The sequence below is a fragment of the Cornus florida genome, unplaced genomic scaffold (assembly GCF_030987335.1).
Source record: "Cornus florida cultivar Cherokee Brave unplaced genomic scaffold, ASM3098733v1 CherokeeBrave_3.0.0_Hap2_Chr11, whole genome shotgun sequence".
NCBI lineage: Eukaryota > Viridiplantae > Streptophyta > Magnoliopsida > Cornales > Cornaceae > Cornus > Cornus florida.
In genome coordinates, this window is record NW_026775581.1 from 42,147,562 (window position 1) to 42,172,161 (window position 24,600).

Genomic DNA, 24,600 nt, shown 5'->3' on the forward strand with positions numbered 1-24,600 from the left:
AAAACACTTGAACAAGTCATACATGATTCATTGGATGCACGATGGTGAACATGATTAGGGGAGGAAGATACTTGATTCGCCGAAGTTTGGTTAATAAAAAATTGATCAAACCTTTGGGATAAGGATTTCATCTCAGCGGCTATGTCATTGGAATTGTCAACTTAATATAAGCCAAAATTCTTCCTTCCACCTAGATTTCTACCATTTTTAGAGGATAAAGATCTATGTATTGAATTTTCACTCATGCTTTCATACAATTGCCACACATCATCCTCATGCTTATCAAGGTAAGAACCACCTATAGATGCATCAACCATACCCTTGTGATTATCCGGCAAACTTTCAAAGAAATATTAAACTAGTTGCCACTTAGGTATGTCATGATGTGGGCATTTCCTAAGCAAGTCATTAAACCTTTCCCATGCCTCATGAAACGTTTCCCCATCCCCTTGAGAAAATTCACAAATAGAAGTCTTTATGGCATTGGTCTTAGAAACCGGATAGTACTTCTTCAAGAACTCTTGTTGCATTTCTGCCCAAGAAGTTATCGAAAAAGGCCTAAGATTGTTGAACCAATATTTTGCCTTGTCTTTAAGGGTGAAAGGAAAAATTTTAAGTCTTAAAACCTCTTCCGGCATGTCCGTGTATTTCACAGTGGAAGACACTTTAAGAAACTCATCCAAATGCTTGTAAGGTTCTTCACTTGGAAGTCCATGATAGTAGGGAAGCATTTGAATGGTTTGCAGTTTAATTTCATAGTGATGTGCTCTAAATGGGGGCAATTGAATGCAAGTGGGTGCATTATATTCATTAGGCACATAATAGTCTCTTAAAGCAATTGGAGGATTCACAACCAGCGGTGCTACTCGGACACCTTGATTACCTTACATAATGGGAGGTTATGGAGCAAAAATTGGCCGAGGCATTCCCAATGAAACTTGGCCTTATTGTTGTGGTGGAATGAATGGTCTAGGCATGCCTAATGGTACTTGATTATTTTCATGATGCACATTAGGGTGGAGGATGCCTTGTTGGTCTATGTGACCAAGGTCCTCCACATGGTTGTCATTCAATTCCTCCATTGGTAAAATGGAGTGATGAGAACTACCTCTTCCCCTAGGATTACAAACAACCGATTCAAGATGAAAATTAGGAGGGACAAGAGTATGATTTAATGACCTACGACCATGCATACACTAGCTAAACAAATAACAAGCACTTCGCCCCCACAACAAATATTTTCCACATACATTGATCCCATACTCCCATGCTTGAACAACATGCAAAGAAAATTAAATTGCCTCCACGTGGGCTCACGATTTAACTAGAGATTGAGTTAGAAAGATCTCACAAAGGGTCCTTAAGCAACTTCAATTCATTTTTTAAGTTTCAAGCCTTGCTATGCTTTGCAAATTTTTAGATTTTAGCTCCTTTTTGTGCTTTGCTTAGCTTCACTTGGCTTCCTTACTTTCAATTCTCCTTTGTTCAACTTCCTTTGCTCAATCCACCTAGCTAAATATGAACAAACACAATAAGTAACAAAACTAAAATAAAGTAAAAACACGATCAAAAGAGTACTAATTCCTATTTGTTTCCAAAACATGGTGTTGCCAATTTGAATCCTTGGTAATGGCGCCAAAAACTTGGTGTTTACCAATTTGAATCCCCGGCAACGGCGCCAAAAACTTGGTGTGTGCCGTCAGTGTGCTCCAAATTTGCAATAAAATAGTATGGCCAAGTTTTAAATTTATAAATGCCACTACTACCTCTAACTAAAAAGATAGCTAGGGTGAGTAGGGATCATCCCAAGGGATTTTTAGGTGTACTTGTAATGGAAACAATGTATAGTAGGTCGAGTGATCAAGAGATGGAGTGTTTGGTTGATTAAACTATGAATTAAACTAAACAAGTTCAGTGTAAAATGAGCAATTTAAATGAAATTTAGAGAAAACAAGAGAGTGAGGTCTTGGGGTCTAGAGATCACCACTAAGCATCACCATTCTAGACATTCAATGCATAATTAATGAGGGGAAACATGTGTTGCAATTTGAGAGTGTGTGATTGATTATTTTAACAAGTATGGATGACCAATTAAGCATATATTGTCTAAGCAACCTAGTGAATAGCACAATACATCAAACTAAGCCATTAATCCTTCCTTTAAGCTCACAATCCAAACACATCACATGATTAGAGAATAATACTACTTGCATTCATAAGCATGGAACATCAAACAAAAAGTATGGATTGTCTTCCCATCTAACAACTAAGACAACTACACTACAACTAAGCTAAGGGTATGAAAATTAAACTAAAGAAACTAAGAGAGAGGTACAATCCATCAAGACATAAGTATGAACCATCAAAGAAACCACAATAGTATTCTATTAAACACTATGCCTTGATGATCTCTAGATCTATAGCATCAACACACATAGACATGCATCAATAACATAAAAACTAGAGATAAACAAATGAACATCTATTCTAACATACATAGACATATGGATAGAATGAAATGATCAATTGGAAGTATTAAACCACACAAATCATTAAATAAACAAGATTCATATATAAAATAAATGTCAAGACAAGATTACAACACAAATTCCCTCAAAATACAAAGCATTAGAGTCTAGAAGGCATGCTTAGGGCTAACTCTAGCCCCAAGAAGATGTTTAACCACTCATTGAAGTAGTCATCCAACCCTCAAGGGCTATCTTCAAGGTAGGAATGACCTCCTTCTTGATGGAAACCCTAGAAGAATGGAAGAACTCCCAAAGATGTGTCTCTAGCTTCTCCTCCTCTCTTTTCTTCCTCCCTAAGAATGTTTCTAAGTCTATCTAATGATATATGAGATATGTCTATCATATGTTGTAAAAGAGGCTCAAATTCCTTATATAGGTAGGTCAAATGTCACACCCAATGGTCTGGATTCGTGCACTAGGGTCCTTGCAATGATTGCACCATGAGCCAACTATTAATGAGCTGGAACTTATTTTTTTCGGACTTGAGGAGGTTAGATCGATCGAACTATGTAGAGATCGATCGAATTGAAGTAAGATCTATTGAATGCTGCAGAGATCGATCCATCTTTGGCGGCGCCTTTTTGAATAAAGACAAATCTCTGAGATATTTTAGGATATTTTGGGAAAGAGACAAAAGTGGTAGGTAGGGTGGTAGGTGTGGATAAGATCGAATATGTTTGATCGATCGAAGATAAGTTGGATCGATTGAACATTGTGGAATCTTTTGGATAAGGACAAGGGTTTGGATCCATCTTGAAGTGTCCAGATTGATGTTGCTTCGATTGATCAAAGTGATGTTGAGATCGATCGAACTTGTTGATTTCCACATTTTGCTTCATTCTGCTTCCACTTTGTTCCTTTCATCCATCCAGCTTGAGTTAGCTTCTTTAATACTCTTATTTGGCTGAATTAACTTATTTTTGGGATAAGTGTCTGAAAAGGGCAATAACATGAAATTAGTTTAAAACGGAAAAGTAAGATAGATAAAGGTTCTAAAATACCTAAGTTTAAGGGGTTTAATTGCGCACTTTTCAGCGCTCATCACCTACCTCAATAGAGAATTGAATCTCTATAATCCAAAGCAACCAAGCTTAAAATGGAAAACAAAACTAGGGTTTTGTAGAGGATAGTGAGAGGAAACTTTTACTTCCAAAGGTTAAAGGTCTAAGGTGAGTGGAAGGAGGCCAAAATGAAGTCAAAAGCTCTAAGCCAAGCTTTTCCTTCAATGGAGGCTAGGTTCGGATTGAGAGCAAAGGGAATGAAGATGAGATAAAATAAAATGTTGTGGGTGGACGATCTAGTATTCCTCCACTCACTAGGTATTCTTACACTACCTCTCACACACATACACAATGCAAGACTCAATTTGGTGCCCACATTTGTCACCAATCCATGGCTCCTTCCTAGGCTTAATCCTAAGCCTACACTTGTCAACCATTTAAGCCAATAAGTGGACCAATCCTAGGCCAACAAGTGGGTGAATCTCCACCCTCCACATGTCACAAGATAATGCTTCCAAGTGACTCCACCCCAATGCCAATAAGTGGCTCCACGAGAGTGTGACACTTGTCACACTTTTCAAAAATTGCAAAAAGGTCATTTTCCAAAATATCTTCCAATTAAATTGCAAGATGGTCCCTAAGACTAAAAATAATTACTTTACATAATTACACTAAAACCCCAAAAATCAAGAATGTTTCAAAGAAACTATGCATCCATGCCCTTTTACGAAAAAGTAAGCAACTATCATGCTTTTCTATGAAAGTAAAAATATAGATATCATTGAAATCAAATATTATGGATGCATGCAAAGCCGTAATCAAATCTGAGCACAAAAGTGAGGTTATGCAATGAAAAATGATAAATGGAACAAAGACGAAAAAGGAAATCACTGAAAAATGAAAGGAAGGAAAATTATCGGGTCATTACAGGCACGAGTAAGTGCAAGTGTGCACTTGCGCGATCGAGTGCGGTAAAGTACCGACACGAGCAAGTGCAAACGAGTACTGAGGAGTGAGTACTGGCACGATCGAGTGCGATTGAGTACTGGCACGATTGAATGCGAATAAGTACTGCCGCGATCGAGTACGAGTGAGTACTGGCGCGATCAAGTATGAGTGAGTACTTGCACGATCGAGTACGAGTGATGTGAAAGCCCAAGTAGATGGCGTAAAACACTGTAAAACAAAGGAGGGGCATGAATTGATTCGCGCAAGTATGATTAAGTGCGAATGAGTACTTGCATAAGCGAGTGCGTGTGAGAACTGGCACGAGCAAGTGCATGTGAGAACTGGCACGACTGAGTGCGATAGAGTTTTGGCATAATCGAGTACGAGTGAGTACTGGCACGATCGAGTACGAGTGATTATGAAAAGCCAAGTAGATGGCGTGAAACACTGTAAAACAAGTGAGGGGCACGAGTTAATTCGTGCTAGTACGATTGAGTGCGAATGAGTATTTGCGCAATCGAGTGCGATAGAGTACTGACACGATCGAGTGCGAGTGAGTACTGGCATGATTGAGCGCGATACAGTATTGGCACGAGTGAGTGTAAGTGAACACTGGCACGATCGAGTGCGATAGAGTGCTGGCACGAGTGAGTGTAAATAAGTGTGTAAGCCAAGTAGATGGCCTAAAACATTGCGAAATAAATAAGAAGCAGGAGTTAGTTCGCGCTAGCATGATTGGGGGTGAATGAGCACTGGCATGGTTGAGTGTAATATAGTACTAGCATGAGCGAGTGCAACTGAGTACTGGCACGGTTGAGTGCGTTACAGTATTGGCACGAGCGAGTGCAAGTGAGCACTTGCGCGATCGAGTACGATAGAGTACTAGCACGAGCGAGTACGAGTGAGTACTGGCACGATTGAGTGCGATAGAGTACTGGCACGATCGAGTGCGAGTGAGTACTGACGCGATCGAGTACGAGTGAGTACTGGCACGATTGAGTACGAGTGAGTACTGACACGATCGAGTGCGAGTGATTGTGAAAGCCAAGTAGATGGCATGAAACACTGTAAAACAAAAGAGGGGCACTAGTTAATTCGTGTTAGTACGATCGAGTGCGAATAAGTACTTGCACGATTGAGTGTAGTAGAGTACTGGCACGATCGAGTGCAAGTGAATACTGGCACAATTGAACGTTATACAGTATTGGCACGAGTGAGTGCAAGTGAGCACTAGCATGATCGAGTGCTACAAAGTATTAACAAGAGTGAGTGCAAGTGAGTGTAAGCCAAGTAGATGGCATGAAACACTGCAAAATAAATGAGAAGCACGAGTTAGTTTGCGTTAACACTATTGGAGGCGAATGAGTACTGGCACGGTCGAGTGCAATATAGTACTGGCACGAGCGAGTGCAACTGAGTACTGGCACGGTCGACTGCGCTAGAGTACTGGCACGAGGGAGTACAAGTGAGTGCGTAAGCCAAGTAGATGGAGTGAAACATTGCGAAATAAATGAGAAGCACGAGTTAGATCGCGTTAACATGATTGGAGGTGAATGAGTACTGGCATGGTCGAGTGCAATATAGTACTGGCACGAGCGAGTGCAACTGAGTATTAGCACGGTCGATTACGCTAGAGTACTGGCACGAGGGAGTACACGTGAGTGCGTAAGCTAAGTAGATGGCATGAAACACTGCGAAATAAATGAGAAACACGAGTTAGTTCGCGCTAGCACGATTAGGGGTGAATGAGTACTGGCATGGTTAAGTGCGCTAGAGTACTGGCATGAGCGAGTGCAAATGAGTGTGTAAGACAAGTAAATGGCATGAAACACTGTGAAACAAATAAGAAACATGAGTTAGTTCGCTTTATTACGATTGAGTGCGAATGAGTATTAACACGGTCGAGTGCAATAGAGTTCTAGCACTCCAGGTTGGGGCTATTTTTGGGATGGTTACCCTAACAATTCCACACTAAACCACTTATAGGGGGTGTGGGGCCAATTTTGGGATGGTGTAGTAGAATTTGTACTATAATTCCTCTCTCCATACGTTTCCTTCCCCGATTGGCTAGTACTACTAGCATTTTCGAGAGTTTTGTCATTATTTGAAAGGGTTGTTATAACCAGACACTCCTCTGTGCTAGGCACGTGACCTTTGTCATTTCGATTGTTTGTATTCTCATTCATCAGAAAAGTCGCCGGAGCAAGAGAGGAAGACACCAAATGTTCTGACCATGGGAAACCTGTATTTGTGGCATGTGTTTTGGGAACTTGTCCTCAAACGATTGACCAGATGTTTTAGTGGCTTTCAACCAATTTCCAAATAGTTGTTCTTTGGCAACAAGTATCTGGTCATCCATTCCTCTCTAAACAAACCATCGGACTTCATGGTCCACCCTACAACAGAAATAACATAGTGATAGTAGTCGTTCATACTGAAGATGACACAAAAGTTTCATACCCTCATTTAACGCAATCGAGTACAAGTGAGAACTGGCGAGATTGAGTATGAGTGAGTACTGGCACGATCGAGTGCGAGTGATTGTTAAAGCCAAGTAGATGGCGTGAAACACTGTAAAACAAAAGAGGGGCACGAGTTAATTCAAGCTAGTACGATCGAGTGTGAATGAGTACTTACACGATCGAGTGCAGTAAAGTACTGGCACGATCAAGTGCGAGTGAATATTGGCATGATCAAGCGCTATACAGTATTGGCACGAGTGAGTGTAAGTGAGCACTGGCACAATCGAATGCGACAGAGAACTGGCACGAGTGAGTGCAAGTGAGCACTGGCATAATCGAATGCGACAGCGTACTAACACGAGTGAGTGTAAATGAGTGTGTAAGCCAAGTAGATGGCGTGAAACACTGCGAAATAAATGAGAAGCACGAGTTAGTTCGCGCTAGCACGATTGGGGGTGAATGAGTACTGGCACGGTTGAGTGCAATTGAGTACTGGCACGAGCCAGTGCAATTGAGTACTGGCACAGTCGAGTGCGCTAAAGTACTGGCACGAGGGAGTGCAAGTGAGTGTGTAAGCTAAGTAGATGGCGTGAAACACTGCGAAGTAAATGAGAAGTAAGAGTTAGTTCGCGCTAGCACGATTGGGGGTGAATGAGTACTGGCACGATCGAGTGTGCTAGAGTACTGGCACGAGCGAGTGCAAATGAGTGTGTAAGCCAAGTAGATGGCATGAAACACTGCAAAACAAATGAGAAACACGAGTTAGTTCGCGTTAGCACGATTAAGTGCGAGTGAGTATTAACACGATTAAGTGCGAGTGAGTATTAACACGGCCGAGGTTGAGTGCAATAGAGTAGTGGCACTCTAGGTTGGGGCCAATTTTGGGATGGTTACCCTAACAATTCCACATTAAACCACTCTCATATGGGGGTTTGTAGCCAATTTTGGGATGGTGGAGTAGAATATGTACTATAATACCTCCCTCCATTCCTTCCCCGATTGGCTAGTACTAGTATTAGAGTTTTCGAGACTTTTGTCGTTATTTGAAAGGGTTGTTACAACCAGACACGTGACCTTTTGTCATTTTGATTGTTTATATTCTCAATCATCAGAAAAGTCGCCGGAGCAAGAGAGGAAGACACCAAACGTTCTGACCATGGGAAACCTATATATGTGGCATGTGTTTTGGGAACTTGTCCTCAAATGACCAGATGTTTTAGTGGCTTTCAGCCAATTTCCAAATACTTGTTCTTTGGAAGCAAGCGGCTGGTCATCCATTCCTCTCTAAACACACTATCAGACTTCATGGTCCACCCTACCACATAAATAACATAGTGATAGCAGTCGTTCATACTGAAGACGACCCAAAAGATTCATACCCTCGTGTTTTAATTTAATCACACGCGTAAATGGGGAAGAAATATCCACACTCAGCTTTAATCAAAGTTATCTATTGCTGGTAAAACCCGAATCCCTAATCTCTACCTTTTCATAAACCCCCAAAATAATAATTAAAAAAAGAAACCTTACAGATGCTAACGTGATTGACACATCAGCAAGATTTGGTGATATTTGTCATTTTCAGAAAAAAAAAATAAATAAATAATAATAATATTAACAAGGGTTAAATGCAAAAAACCCTCCTGAATTATTAGCCAATCAGCAATAAACCCCCCAGAACTTCAAAATTTTCAAAAAACCCCCTGAACTATAATTTTTGTTGCAGATAACTCCATCCGGCGACCGGCCGGTTGAATTTCGCCGTTAAAACCATCACATGCAGTCACATGATCACACAATATATACCTAATGACCATAATGCCCTTATGAGCGTAAAAGACTATATTACCCTTATTATGAACATTACACCCAAACACACCCTTAGTTTACTGTTACACCCAATTACCCAAACACACCCTCATCACTTTATATATATTACATGTAGAGAGAGAGAGTTACAAACACTGTTTATCTTCTTCATCAAACCCAACTGCAAGATGGCAGTAAGTTTCTTTCCCTGTGATGCCTGCACTACGAATTTAAGGAGGAAACAAGAGAGCCCTCAATTTGAGAACTGGGTTTACAAGGACTCATCAACATTGTGTTTTTACACTACATGATTTGAGTCAAATTGACCTCCATATCATCTAAAGGATCAAAGTTCCAATTAACTGTTGGGTTACAGTTCATTGATATTATATATATATAAATTCTAATGGTGTATTAAAACCAATTCAACTTCTCCATTAAAGCTTACAAATTTTTTTCTATTGTGATGAATCTGCTGATCGATTAAATGGTCTATACCAGTCCAATCAAATACTTAAAAAGTTAAATTTTTTGAAATCTTTCTAACAATATGTACTGGGTTTGTTTAAAACAACAAAGTTGCAGAGGTTTGTTTAAATTTATTTATTTTCTTATTTTTTTTAATAATTTGTACTGGGTTTGTTTTGTTCCTACACCCACAATCATACCCATATCAGATTGCAACAGCTCCAAGCCTCCAATAAACAAACCACTGCCAGATATTGATTTTTCCATACCCGGCTTCAAACTCTATGGCCATCGGTGGGAAGCTCTGAGTATCACCGGCCCAACCGAAGATGAAGACATGTGCAGAGTTACAACGACCCATCCATTCCAGCGAGCTCCGAGCAGCAGCAGCGTCCATTGAAGCCGGCGAGCTCCGAATCGAAGTTGTATGAACTGAACTAGAGTTCCATTGAAGACCCAACTGATACCTCCATATAGACGGCGACCAAACCTGAAGAGCATCAACATTCAATCAATCAGAAAAGCTTCAGCGACCTTTATCAAAAAAGCTTCAACGACCTTTATCGGAAAAGCTTCAACAGGGAACCGCAAGATTGCGTTTGAGACAGACCCAAAACCTTCAGCGATTAACTCCGGCTACCCCAAGTTTTAGATGACTTGCATCGGAGAGCTGAAGCGACCCACCAATTCGCGAATGAAGAGATGAACCAGCCGAGCTCACCGCCGTTCCTCCGGCCGATCCTCTTCGTCGTCCTCGTGGCTGCAGTACTTTCCCCTTCTGGGTTTGCAGAGGCATATATGATATACCATATATATGTATAATATATCCCAGTACTCTGTTTGGCTACTAGTGTAGCACTATCCTAGGTCATAGTAAGGGCGGAATTGTTTTTTGCCTTTTCCGGTAACCTGATGGGGTGAATTGCAACAAAACAATAATTTAGGGAGTTTTTTGTAATTCAGGGAGTTTCTTGCAAAATCTTAATAGTTTAGGGGTTTTTTTTTTGCATTTAACCCTATTAACAATATAATGGGGGCAAGAAGTGGTTGTGTGACTCTTGTGAACTAGAATTTTAAAAGAAAAGAAAATCAGATAACGGTTCACTGCTATCCCGCGAGCTCTCCTCCCCAGGATCCCCATCCTGCCTTCCTCTCTCCTCTCCAGCCGTTCTCTCATCTGATACGTCTCTTTCTCTCTCTTAAAAAAAAAAAAAAAAAAAAATCTCTACCCGGAACCTAGAAATAGGAAGAGGGAAAGGGACAGAATCAGGTAGAATAAAGAGGTACTCTCTCACACCCTTTCTCACTCTACGTTTCTCTCTGTGCGGAATTGCAATCAAGATTGGAATTTCTCTCCCACACGAAGTAATTCTGTACTCTAAGGTTGCAATTCCATGCCCATATATTGCAATTTCTCTCTATTTTATTTGTGTTGCATCATCAAATTTAAATGGCAGAGCGTGATTAGTTCCATCACAACCAGGGTAAACTTTTATTCATGGATATATGCATCTCTCTCTATGTTTATATATGTGTAATTTCAATACCCCTAAATATTTGGACACAGACGAATTGTATATCATTGCGTGTGTGTATATATATAGACATACTTTTTTATGCAACATAAATCTCCGAGCTTTATTTCGCTCCACTGATTCTGTTTACATCCAATCGAATACTTGAAAACACAATCAGTCCAATTGAATTTGTTAGAGATTTGGTGCTCTATTAAGTATTAACTATCGTGATCAAAACCTGATTAAGATTGTATGCTATTAGAATATTTGTGGTGTTCTTGGCAAGTTTTTTGATATTGTTGCATGATTTGTTTTTGTTTTCTGAATCATATTTTACTGTCTATTATGATTTAGGTATGCAATATATGCTTGGCCTCAAACAGAGAGAAGCACATTAATCATTGTTGAACTCTTAGCTGTGGTTATACAAGGTAAATTAAAACTTCCAATCATCTTGAATAACCATGTTCTCCATTTGGTTATATTATTTAACGGTTCTTGAGTGAAGAAAGTTGCCGCTAAAGCAAGTATTGTGAGGCTCGGTGGGCGGGAGCAGGCCTGTGAGAGGCAAGGATCTGGAGCTACATGGGCTCACAATTCCCACATTGCTTGGGTGTGGAAGAGTGAAGTGCTATATGTAGGTTCATCGCCATTGTATGGAACATCGCGTTTTAAAGCCATGATGGCCGTGAACCCATCAGAATTCCGTAGTTAAGCATGCTTAACTTAGAGTAGTACCAGGATGGGTGACCTAATGGGAGGTCTTTGTTCCAGGGGAGTCAAAAACGGACAATATTGTGTCTGGTGGGGTGAGGGCCGTTACAAATGGTATCAGTGCTGGACCAGCCGGAAGTGTGCCGATGAGGACGTCGGGCTCCTAAGGAGGGTGGAATTATGAGGCTTAGTGGGCGGGAGCAGGCCTGTGAGAGACAAGGCTTTGGTGTAAGCTACGTGTGCTCACAATTCCCACATTGCCTTGGTGTGGAAGAGTGAATTGCTATATGAAGGTTCATCACCCTTTTATGACACAACATGTTTTAAAGCCGTGATGGCCGTGAACCCATCAGAACTCTGTAATTTACCGTGTTTAACTTGGAGTAGAACAAGGATGGGTGACCTCCTAGGCAATCTTTGGTCTAGGGCTGTTACAAGTATTTTTGTAAACTTACAATTTGGAAGACTCTTTTAGATCTACTTAGCTCCTACATGTGTGCCAAAACTAGTTTGAGCTACCTTACCACATACTATCATATGGAATAATTGCCCATTGATAAATACTGAATGTTAAAAAGTAAATTGACCATTTCAATTGATAATTGAAATGATAGAGCCTAGGCATATATCCTTTACAGAATTACAAAGATCATGTTTATCATTATCATGCCTTTATATATGGTTATCCTAATATTTCAATTCTAGTGCTATTGATGATTTGTGCAGTAGTAAAAAATTAGGTGCATGAAAACTTGAATTCAAATGTAACACTAGAGACCCTCCTAATGATTGCCTTATTATAATACTTTTTCATAAGAAAGAATTGGCATGAAATTTCTTGATGGACCTTTAGATAGTTATTCAACTAAGTGCTTTGGTTTCAATTGAAATATGAGTTTTTCTTTTTCTTATTGTTATTTTGCTTAAAGTCATGAAATTTAATATCTAATTTCATTCAGGTTCTTGGAAAGACTTTTCAATGCACTTTTCTAAGCTTTGACAATGTACAGACACTTATCCCTATCTACATTGCAGCGATAGCAACATTCTTGTCATATATTTTTTGTAATTATTACTTAGAGCATTGCAATCTGATTGTTTGCCTTGTTCATGTGAAAATGCTTCCATACTTTGATATATATATATATATATATATATTTTATTTCATTTTGATAGTTTTTGTTTTGAAAGCATTGAATAAATATAACTTTATGGCTACAGTAGAATACACTTCACTCAAAATTGAATAAATATTAAATGCATGGTACCATTGTTTATGGCATCTCATTTTTTATTTTTTATTTTTTTTTCCGGAAGGTAAAATAAAGTGGATGTGAATAGATTGGTGTCGCTCGGGCTTTGGCTTCTCATTTTCCAGTCATTATTTAATGAGGTTATAGTCTTAGCAGTGGTGGGGAACATGATAATAAAAGTTTGCTGAGAGTGTTATGCTTTGCTTTTGTGATCTTCCACTTTCTGTTAAAATTGGCGTGTCTCTATTAATTGGTGTAGTTACGAATTGAATATATTTGGGTTTTGAATTGACGTAATGGTGCTTGTATGTCTTCAATGGTTTTTATATATATTTTCTTCATCTAAAGAGGCCAATTTTTTTATTTTTATTTTTATTTTTTATTTTTTTATTTCTTCCAGATTTAATCTTTGAAGTGACCAAATCCTAAAAATGCTACTGAATGTGACATGGCGATTTTTTAATTTATGCCAGCATATTTTAATATCTTGAACAAACCTAACTTGGGCTTTTGGCAGCGGAATTGAGTGCTGTCAATAGTGAGACTTTTAGCAGTGGGCATGATTGCTGCCAATAGCGAGACTGTGGCAGTAGTTCTGAGTCTTCTGACTGCTGCCATAGATTGAAAACCTATGTTGATACATAATCTGATGGTGGATCTTTTGGCGATGCTTACTGCCACAAAAACCTTTTGCAGCAGTTTTATGGCCTCTCACCAGCAGATAAATCTGCTACCATAGCTCATATTTGTTGTAGTTCTGGGAAGGAAAGCTCAAATCTAAATACATATTATATATATATATATACATATTATATATATATATATATATGAATGCGCACATGCAGACAAACATATTTACCTGTAGATTAAATGAGTGTTAAATTGGTACTATTTTGGTCGTTTTTTGAGTATGTTTGATCTGTTATTAATATTACTCCATTGATTCAAGTGTCATGATATGGATCTACTGAGATTGACAGAATGGTATAATGTAATTTGTTGCTATATTGATTGTTATATGTATTGCGCAATGTATATGGCTATTAATATTTTGCCCAACTGGAGATCGATGAAAAGGGTCGCAGTTTCTCTTGGTATACTTGCATATTCTGCTCACTTATAATTTTATAATGTGCTTGCGGTTACCTCTGCAGGAATAGAGAGAGAGAGAGGGGGGAGAGGTTGGGACAATGACACAGTCGGAGAGGTTTTCAGTAGATTTTGTGATGGGAGGGACGGCGGCGATAATGTCGAAGAGTGCAGCAGCACCAATTGAGAGGGTGAAGCTTTTACTGCAAAATCAAGGAGAGCTGTTAAAGAGAGGACAACTGAAGAAACCTTATACGGGTGTTGGTAATTGCTTTAGTAGGGTCTTCAAAGAGGAGGGTCTATTGGCCTTTTGGAGAGGTCACCAGGCCAATGTCATACGATATTTCCCAACTCAGGCAATTGTTCTTTCTTCTTCTTCTCCATTTTATTTATTTATTTATTTTATGTTGCCTGCCATACATAGACCTTAAATTTGGGTTTGCTGTTGATTGTACATAAATTTTTTATTTAACCATATTCTTTCAATTATGTTTTAGTAGGCAATGAATATATTTTTAATATTGAGTGAAGAAGATTGAAGCTAATTCAACCCCAATGGGTTGGCTCAAGTGGGTAAGAACTTGGCCCTGGTGCCTCAGGAAGCATCAAGTAAGGTTCGAATCCTCTTGGGTGACAAGCTTGAAAGATACTTTTAAATTAAGCTATCCATCTGAATTGTTACATATAATTTGATACTCACTGCCACTTGTTTTCCTTAATTTAATGATGATGTAAACAACTTAGAATGGTAAAGAAGAGTCCAGCCCACCTTGTACCCGATTGGCGGCGTCTAAATCAGATGATGACTGTCTTAGGATTTGTTTGTACATTAATTTAGATTATTTCTACTGTCTAGACTCTAGAGTGTGGTCTGGTGTATCCCTGTATTATACAAAATGTGTGAAAACCCCTTGATGTTCAGAGAACTCGCCTACATTTTATAAATTGATCAAATAAGGACATTTTATCAGTTTGAACACTGAAATACCTAAAATAACCTTAAGGTAAAATAAATTTTAAAAACACTAATTCACCTAACCACGTCTCTCTCTCTCTCCTTGGTCGTCAACAGCGATTTTTATATGTAAACGATTCGGTTTCTTCCAATTTCGTGCTGGTAACGCCACAAGGACTCGTGCCAGTGTGGGCTGTGGGGGGTGGCGCGAGGAGGGTTCTTCCACCGAACGCTGTCTGGTGCATATTTCATGATTCTGCCCACTGGTGCTGCCATTGCTGGATCTTCGAATTAGCCACAATTATTGCATCAAAAGTGTTGCTTTTATGGGTACAAAGTGATTCGGTCACTGGCAATAGAAGATGATTGGTAGGGGCATTGGTTATAGATTCGAGTCCAATGTATGTATTGTTACTACCCTCAAGGCTAATGGGTAAATCATCTTCATATTCCTCTGAATCATGAAGAGAATGGGATCGAGAAGGTTCCGCAAAATTCATCTATGTGAATGTTTCCCTTAGGAGTTATGCGATGATGCTTATTGTGTATTGAGGTGTCTGAGGGCAGTGATTTCGTGGAAAATCCCGGTGATCGAGATGTGTGTCTGGTCGTTTAATGTATTGAGCATCCTCAAGTGTCAGCTTAATTTTTTTTTTTTTTTTTGCACTTTACCTTTTGTTTTTGTGTGTGTGTGTGTGTGTTTGGGGGGGTGGGGGGGGGGGGGGGGGGGGGGGGGGGGGGGGTGTGCGTGAAGAGATTAAGCGACTAATATATTTTTTAACTAGGGCAGCAATGAAAATTCTGAATTATGCAAACAGGGTGTCCTTTTGGTAAAGGCAGCTGTATAATAGTTCAATTTGGTAATGAAGGTAGGTCTGCAAACAAAAGGGTTCTCTACACAGGTGGATTAGTTGGTGACCTGATGATGTAAATAGTTTTTTCAGCATTGGCAGCTTTAGAGGAGGGGAACCATAGGTTATTGTGAAATCAATCCAGCCCCAGAATACACCGCATGTGTTCATTAAAAAATCTGTACATATAAATTTACTTGAGGAGATTCTGGGGGATAACTTTTATTTATTTATTTAAGCAGTTTCTATGGGTATCATAAAACTTACAACGTTCTCTTGTTGGTCTTATTATTACAACACATAACACTCGATAAAACCTGCTCAAAACACAAGGTCAAAGCTGACAATTGAGGATGCTCAATATATTGACAAACAAATATTCAAAGGACAGACTCTAGCTGGATAGCTTGTGTACTGTTACATAATACCCTTGCTGTATAGCTTGTGTACTTGTAGTGACCCGAAACCATAGGGCGCGATTAGTGAGGCTAGAACGCAATATAGAACAGCATTCCCAGTTAGACAAAATCTGCACAGTGGATACTTAAAAATTTGTAGAAAATTCATTTGACATCGGAACTGGGCAAACTAAATTTCTTTTGAATGTAGACTCATGGAAAGCATAAAACTGGAAAGTCTCGTAATCTTCCGATGTCGAGAAGTTAGTCAAATAAATCATTTAAAATCTGTTCCCTGGCAGCATTAAAGAGATGGACAGCAGGCAATGTCGGATTTTTTTGAAAAATATCTGCTCATCCAAAAATCATGAAATTTTATAGCGAGGTACTAGAGAAATAGGATTACTTGTAGTAAAAATTTCAAGGCATTTGGAAAACGGAAACCTTATGAAAAATGAGTCCTACGAGACTGCGTTACAGAGAAATCTTTCCAACACACCACTCCAAAATACAGTCCACAACCCAACACATTCCAATCACCCAAAATCCTTAACAAACACGATAAAATATACATATACAATTCAATCCCTAATTACATTAAATCCTCAAAAGAAAATTGTAACGGACAAAACGTCAAACACCTTATATACAAAACTAGAATGTCTTCAATTTAACAAAATCCAGCAATTCCAAGTCTCCCTTTTTTTTTTTTTGATAAGTTAAAAAAAAAAAAAAAAAAAAAAAATGTGGTCGTAGAGGGACACTAACAAGTGGTCGTAAACGCGTTATTGCTTCAAGAGAAGCTCCCATCGAAGGTCCTAGGTGTAGAGGAACCACACCAATCCATTTTCCTTTGGTGAAATCCAATACATAAATCTCATTGCTATTACTCAAACAAGCATGAAACGTATGCTTGCATATTCGTCCATAGGTCAAATCGGATATGTAATTATTGGAATAATTGTTGGAGACTCATGCAATTTGGGATCCTCATTTTGGTAGTAATCCTTTTTAGAAATCGAATGGATTCGGTCTTATACATACAAATCTCACTCAAAAGGCGCTGAGTTGGAATGGCTGCAAAAATAGAATACGGATTTATATCCATATGATTTTGATATGACAATGGGTTGCCCGAAAACAAACGAAGGTTCGGAAAGCGAAAATCAAAAAAGGGATAGGTGCAGAGACTCAATGGAAGCTGTTCTAACACGTGGAGTGCTTTATTTCATTTGATATGGGTGGGGCAAGCTCTTCTATTCTGGTTCATGGGTTCTCTTGGCTATATGGTTCATCCGGGTTCGAGAATCTCCTCCCTTCTTCCACTCCGTCCTGGGTTCAATTGTCCGAAATGAATTTCTAGATTCGCGGATTTATCAACATCAAGTCCGCTTCGCCTAGCAGCACGACGCTTATATTAATTGAGACAGTAAACCCAATGCTTGTTTTATGCACGTGACACAAAGGCATCCTATGCAAAGCAAGGAATTCCCATATGTTCATAAAAAACATACTCAGTTTCATGATAAAGATAGGCTAAGAGATACAATACATGAAAAAATCCTTATGTTCTCCAAATGAGCCCCATACAGCGCCAATATGCATACTATCATGGAGTACAACAATTTGGACCAAAAGCCCTAAGGAACATGATATGGTAAAGGAATAAGCATGTAATTGAATCCAGCCAAGCATGTGCAACTCATGATTTTGGTAACTAAGCCTGACTTAGGACGCAAAGAAGGCCTATAGCCTTGACTCAGGAACCATTGATAGATGAGACACCTTATGAGTTGCCCTGTCTTTCTGGCTTACTTGAGGGCTTGCCCTCCAAATTGATCGTACCTAGACCTTACCAAATAAGAAGGGTATAATGTTGGTGAATATTATGTTTATGTTGGATAGCCTACTAAAGCCTCACCAGCCCATATTGCTTCGGCATGATCACAAAACCTAGCGAGTCTAATAGCCACTTAATAAGCCTTCTTAGGTGTCTTACAGTGAAGCTGCAAGCTCAGGTAGCGGGTCAACAATGGTAGTTCATTCTCTCTTTTCACTTATGGGTCTCTGCCTCGTTCCATTAGCTTCACGGATAACTCTGCATTACCCCTCATCACGGCGTACAAGATATCATGTCCCTCTCATTATGATTTTTAAGAAACTAAGGCAATATTCTCAATTTAGGGCAAAATATATGCATGCACATAGGATATAGATCATGACAACGGTTGCAAACAAGTTTTTATTAAAATTCACTCAAAGCACCGCAAGTTAGGGAGGCCCTACCTTAGACAAGCATGAAGGTTAAAGGGTGGGGATGATCCTAAGCTTGGTTCCTTTCTTTCCTTTTCTTCTTCTCCATCTTGTTGTTCTGCAAAGAAAATCAGCAACAGGTCCTATTTTTCTCAGAGCCGACCCCTCCCCTCTTCTCATCTCTCAGTTCAGCTCTCTCTCTCTCTGTCTCAGTCTCTTTGTGTGAGGATGCAAAATGATATACAGAAGTCTAGTGAGATATATATATATATATATACATAGATATATAGGGTATATATATATGGGCAAGTGTATGGCTTTGGAGAAGAAACGTGTCCTACCCTATGCATGCCCAGACACATGGATTCCACTAATTCTATTTTTCTACAGTTCCAAATTGTGCCACCCTCCACTCAATTATTATGCAAGTGTCCCCCAATAAAAATCCCATCACTTGTATAAATCATACTGGTACTCCACATCTTCAAATAAATGATCAAGCACACCCAATTTAAATAAACAAGAGTCTCCAAAATTTAAATCAAGTGAAATCACAATCAAAGCCTAATTCAAAATAAAAATCCGGAATGTCACAGTACTATTACATAATCTGCCCATGAATCTAGGCACCGCTGAAGGCACGGTGCTATGAGTGTGGCTGAACGGACTGCTTGTGTAAAAAACCACTAACCACTGCTGCTGCATTGCATGCATCTGATAGAAGTTGGCTTGCATGGAATCACGTGTTAACAATACAGGAGTAATGTTTCCTATTTAAATGGATTTTCCTTGCCATTTCATGAACTAGCTGTCCACCTACTGAATTGCTTTTATCTGAGGTCGTGTAAAAAGAAACAGGTCCATAAACATGAAGAAGAATACATGTAACAACTGGTATATGCATGCCTTTATTGGTTACCTTGTAATTAAATCGCAATTCCTTTTAAATCATCACTGCCCCTAATGAACTCCTGGGTTTTTCATAGACTATTGCACACCATTCAATTAACGGCGAGAGAAGAAAATACAGGATGAAGTTTTAAAAATCTCTCTTTTCTGCAATTGTGTTCGTTTAAAAAGGAGAGTAAATTAGAAAAATTAAGTGGTTAGGAGAGAGACTATTTTCAGCACATGGTATAAGTACCTGAAAATAGGACTTAAAAAAAAAAAAATTTGACTTTTTTCACTTATCTCGTCATGCATTTTCCTCCTTCACCACTTATCTTAATGACTGCAAGCCTTCCGTGTAAAACTTTTTAAGCATTGAAACTGATATGAGGTAAAGATGTATGTACTTGTCAATAAATTATTGAAAGAACTACCTGTGTTGTTTACCTGGTCCATATCTAAATGGAGGTTATGTCAGGCTAATTGCTAAGCCCTATCAATATGAAACTTATGCTTTGTTTGGTTGGAGGGATGGAAAAATGGATGGAAGAGATGGGGGGAGGGATGGATGAGATATCCCTAGGGAAAGGAGGGTGTCTTTCCCATTTTATGTTTGATTGAATGGAATGTATAGTAGAAAGGATGAATGGAGTGATACTTTTTTCTTGTTTGGTTGGAAGGAAGGGAAGTAGAGTTCTTATATTTTTTTTACCAATACACCCTTTTATATAAAATTATTAAAGGTAGATATTTATTTCAAATTTTTTTAAAAGGTTAAATTTGTAAATTACAAATTTATAGGAAGTCATGCCTTCTTTCTCTCCTCTCTTCCCCCCAAAAGTGGGCGGATAGAAAAACATAAAGGAAGGAGGGATGAAGCATCCCTCCTTGTTTCCTCCTCCTCTTCCCTTCCCTCCAACCAAACACGAAAATATTTATCCATCCCTCCTCTCATCCATCCCCCCTCAATCCTTCCCTCCAACCAAACATAGCATTAGAAAATTTGCTATGTTGAGCTTATCCTAGGATGTGAAGTATTGCCTTAGACATAGTGGAAGGTAAGATCATATTTTTAAATTACATATTGGGTTATGTAATGGTCGTGGTTGTGGTGTAACAATATCGGGATGGCTAAGGGGCATCGGAAATTGGTTATTGATGCCATGAATTTATGTAATTAATAAAAACCCACTAAAAAGTCAATGATACATATGTTTTGATCAAATTTTGTCACATGAGATTTGATATGGCAAGAGCTGGTCTTTTCCTTTTTCTTTTTTTGGCATAACAAACATTACATAATTGGCTGACCCATTATGGTCTTTTGTAACAGCTACCAATTACTTGATGGTTGATAAATTGGGATGTAACTAGAGCGGGACCTCTCCATAATGTGTTGTGCAACGGCCATCATGTTAGTTGTTGATATTAGAAATTAGATATAATGGGTGAGATTTTCGTAGCTAAGTTGAACAGTTGGTCGATCCTTAGTTGATGTCAGTAGGGTTGTACAATATTATATTGAAAAAAGTATAGCCTTCACGCCCACACTTGTTGGCATCACAAAAACAAAATGCAATCTGTTCTACTTGTGATTTTGATGTGAAGTTATTCACATTGTTGTGATGTGTTCTCTAATTTTTCCTTTTTATCTGCATGCATGAATTTGTTTCTCTTGAAAAATTATAGGGGTCATGCCCCGACCTCTTATTGGCATTAGATATTGTAAACCATAGAAGTCACATAAAAATATCATGGAATGTACGATTCTGATTACTCTGCATTGTCAATTTAAAATTTTTGACTCCTTTGTTAGAAAATAGAAATTCCTTTCAATGGTAGAGTGTTTGTGTGTTGTGACAGTGTGTTCTGCAAACATTTTGTGAAGTGGTATTAGCCATGACTGAAGAAACCTTGTTAATTTGTCCACAGGCTCTTAATTTTGCATTTAAAGGTTACTTCAAGAGCCTCTTTGGACGCTCAAAAGAGAAAGATGGTTACATGAAGTGGTTTGCCGGAAATGTTGCTTCAGGGAGTGCTGCTGGAGCAACCACGTCATTATTTCTTTATCATTTGGATTATGCACGTACCCGTCTAGGTATTGATACAAAGGAGTTAGTTAATGGTCAACGCCAATTTAGAGGGCTAGTTGATGTTTACCGTAAAACTTTGTCAAGTGATGGAATTGTAGGCCTGTATAGGGGATTTGGGGTTTCAATCTTGGGAATTACTCTCTACAGAGGCATGTACTTTGGTATCTATGATACCATGAAGCCTATTGTTTTGGTTGGGCCTTTTAAGGTAAATGCCTTTACCTGGCTTTTTCATACTTCGTACTGATGTTCATCTCATAAAAAATTCCCCTTTGTATCTGTCTTGGGGCTGAAGTGTCAGTTCTTGGGGATGCACAGCATGCGTAGTTTGCTGTTGGTCCCACAACATCTTAGTAGAAGCATTCAGTACTATCTTATTTTATTATTATTATTTTTTGTACTAATAATTAATTAGGTCAGATGATTGTTTGAATATTTGATTGAGGGCTTCTTTCAAGCTTTCATGGAAATTAATTAACACAAACAATATCACGTGTCCAAGTCTCTTGCCTGAAGTGTACTTTTTCTTCTTTTCTTTTGTTTTTCTACAATATAAGAATTTCATTTGGAAAGTTAGAAGTCAAGATGACACACTACCTCAGTCACCCTTACCAATTTAGCTAGTGTTCGTTGGCCAGAGGAGTATTTTGTATGCAAAGCAATTTCATTATATGTTGCTGTGATTTTTCAATGACCAAATTCCAATTTAGAGTATTCATCACTGATTCAATTTTGCAGGACAATTTCTTTGCTAGTTTCCTGTTGGGTTGGAGTGTGACAACAGTTTCCGGGGTATGTGCCTACCCCTTTGACACGCTGCGACGAAGGATGATGCTAACTTCTGGACAATCCGTGAAGTATAATAATGCACTCCATGCACTCCGTGAAATCATTCGTCTTGAGGGTTTCAATGCACTGTATCGAGGAGTTACTGCAAACATGCTTGTTGGTGTTGCAGGGGCTGGTGTACTTGCGGGCTATGATCAACTGTACCGAGTTGCATATAGACGCGGTTATAATCTTGAGCCTCAGAGAGCGAATTGAAAATCCAGCATGGTGTGTGTACTGATATAGCTTGGAAATTGATTTTTTTTTTTTTCCTTTCCGTAAGCTAGTTTGGTAGGAGGGGTATGAAGACAGCCGTGAGGGAAGAGAGGGAAGATGTGCAGGTTGCCATTGTTTGGTATAAGGGAGAGGAAGAGGGAGGGGAATGAAGGATGAATTAGGCATCCCTTCTAGACACATTTTCCACCTGTCTATAACCAGGAGGGGCTTGAAGAGCAGCCGGGAGGGAAGAGAGGAAAGATGTGCAGGTTGCCATTGTTTGGTACAAGGGAGAGGAAGAGGGAGGGGAAAGAAGGATGAATTAGGCATCCCTTCTAGACACATTTTCCACCTGTCTATAACCAGGAGGGGTATGAAGAGAGGAAAGATGTGCAGGTTGCCATTGTTTGGTACAAGGGAGAGGAAGAGGGAGGGGAATGAAAGATGAATTAGGCATCCCTTCTAGACACATTTTCCATCTGTCTATAACCAGGCACAAGGGGGAGGGACACTGAGAATAGCTATCCATTCTTTACCAAAGGAAGCATAATTATTTACTGTAAATGCAGTAGGAAGAAGAGAAAGAAAGATAAATGGCAGAGGCGGCATAAAAATGGTGATTGGTTTTGACATTTTCCTCCATGCGCTGAAGAGAGGTTTGTATATTGTGTACAGTGGATTTAATTATTTTGATTAATTTGCAATATTATTACAAGGGCATTGAAAACATTACAGTTTATTGGTTTGAGTCTGAATTTTTCTATTTTATCTTTATTTTATTATTAATCTTTATTTTATATTTTGTAATTTTGTTTTTTTCCCGAAATTCAAGCAAACCACACTCCCTCACAATATTGACACTAGCGAGGTTTGAGCACCCAATCTCGGCTTTGAAAAGAGAGGTCATACTTCAGAGAGCTAATCACCGTTAGTGATTGGTCTAGAGATTTCCTGGCACCGGAAGTTTTGGATATTAAAAAAGTATTCGAGGTGCATGAAATAACCACCAGCTTGGGAGGAAAACTAAAAAATAGTACACATTTACGGGACACAAAATTTCTTATAGAATTCATAAAATTTGCTATGCATTCAAAATAAACGGTTTGAATATGTATATATATAATCTAAGTTTGAAATTTTTTAAAACTTTGAAGGGTATTTTATGAAAAAATATGAAATATGTTGATTAAACTTTTAAAAGTACAAGTATTTTGGGACAACAACCAAAAAAAAAAAAAAAACCATTGATAACTAAATTGGGAGGGTAACTAAAAAAAAATGTTCATACTCTTTTAAACAAGGTTAACTCATTATATATATATATATATATATATATATATATATATATATATATATATTGTCAGTATTGGGAGGAAGGTCAGGAATTTGTTTAGTGTGGATGAGGAGGTCCCGGATGACATGGGCCAGGTCCGACTCGCAAAACACGACATTCAGTCCAAACAGCTGGGTCAGCCCATAGAAAGACACTGCCATATGGGCCGAACGGGAGTAAGCCCATCAAGCGTGACCAGGGCTTACAGAGGAATAGGCCCAGATCCAGCAGTCAGCAAATATCTTGTAAATATCTTGTAAATATCTATAAATAGGAGTTGGAAGGAAGAGGAGAGGGATCTTTTTCGGGTTGAGGTGTAAGAATTCTAGAGAGAGAAAGAATAGAAGGAGTTTCTTGCATCTTCAATTGGCGCCGTCTGTGGGAAAGACATGAAAGTTTGGTTGATCAATGAGGAGTATCGGATGGATTCAAACCAATTCGGTTGATCGAGACTCGATCTTGGGGATTTGAATCCAGATCTGAGCGATTGTGACCTACTCTGGAGGAATTACAATTCTTGAAGCTTTGGCATGAGTGACTTCAGATCTACGCAACCACGAGTTGTTCGATTGTGGCAGGATCTAACGGATTTAGAGTTCAGACAATTCAGATCTCGTAAATAGTGAGCATAATTCGGAGAATTAGAAGCCAGATCTAAAAATTCCTACTCACGAAGCTCAGATCTACTCGCGAACTTGAGATTAATGCCTTTACTCCGTTCGGGAATAATGATAGGTGAAAGCTCCAATCCGATGGAGGCTGTCCAGCAAACAAAGCTTGAAGAGTTGATGAACTTGATTGAAGCTCTCAGAAAAGAAAATGCAGAATTGAAAGCTGGACTGCAGCATCGGCAAATACCTGCGGTTTCGCATCCAATTCCGGTCGGAGAAGGAGGTGTTCCATCTAATATCGCGCATCAAGGCGATCAGGACGAGAACAATCAGTCAGCTCACCACCGTGATGAAAGGATGATGGACAATTTGCCGCCAAATGTTC

General features: G+C 39.0%; 1 protein-coding gene and 1 non-coding gene across 8 annotated transcripts; both read left to right on the plus strand.

The window, feature by feature from the left end:
* Positions 1-375: 375 nt before the first annotated feature.
* Positions 376-484, plus strand: LOC132287424 (small nucleolar RNA R71). The gene has a single exon (XR_009473020.1). It is a non-coding gene; the product is annotated as a small nucleolar RNA R71 (small nucleolar RNA).
* Positions 485-10,282: 9,798 nt separating this feature from the next.
* On the plus strand, positions 10,283-23,057 carry LOC132286658 (ADP,ATP carrier protein ER-ANT1). 7 transcript variants are annotated; one of them, XM_059789013.1, is made up of 5 exons: positions 10,284-10,700; positions 11,088-11,164; positions 13,855-14,145; positions 21,067-21,435; positions 21,966-23,057. In XM_059789013.1, the coding sequence occupies exons 3-5, from the start codon at positions 13,891-13,893 to the stop codon at positions 22,269-22,271; spliced, it is 930 nt and encodes a 309-aa protein (XP_059644996.1). In that variant the 5' UTR covers positions 10,284-10,700; positions 11,088-11,164; positions 13,855-13,890; the 3' UTR covers positions 22,272-23,057. The 7 variants fall into 7 exon arrangements, with proteins under 7 accessions (XP_059644999.1, XP_059645000.1, XP_059645001.1 ...); XM_059789014.1 differs by having other exon boundaries at positions 10,284-10,599; XM_059789015.1 differs by having other exon boundaries at positions 10,284-10,499.
* The last annotated feature ends 1,543 nt before the right edge of the window (positions 23,058-24,600 follow it).

What these genes read in the sequence shown, in the direction of transcription:
- LOC132286658 (XM_059789016.1), top strand. Translation starts at nt 13,891, where the DNA reads ATGACACAGTCGGAGAGGTTTTCAGTAGATTTTGTGATGGGAGGGACG. An exon ending in TACGATATTTCCCAACTCAG is followed by an intron (nt 14,146 to 21,066) that starts GCAATTGTTCTT and finishes ATTTGTCCACAG; the next exon opens with GCTCTTAATTTTGCATTTAA. An exon ending in TTTTGGTTGGGCCTTTTAAG is followed by an intron (nt 21,436 to 21,965) that starts GTAAATGCCTTT and finishes TCAATTTTGCAG; the next exon opens with GACAATTTCTTTGCTAGTTT.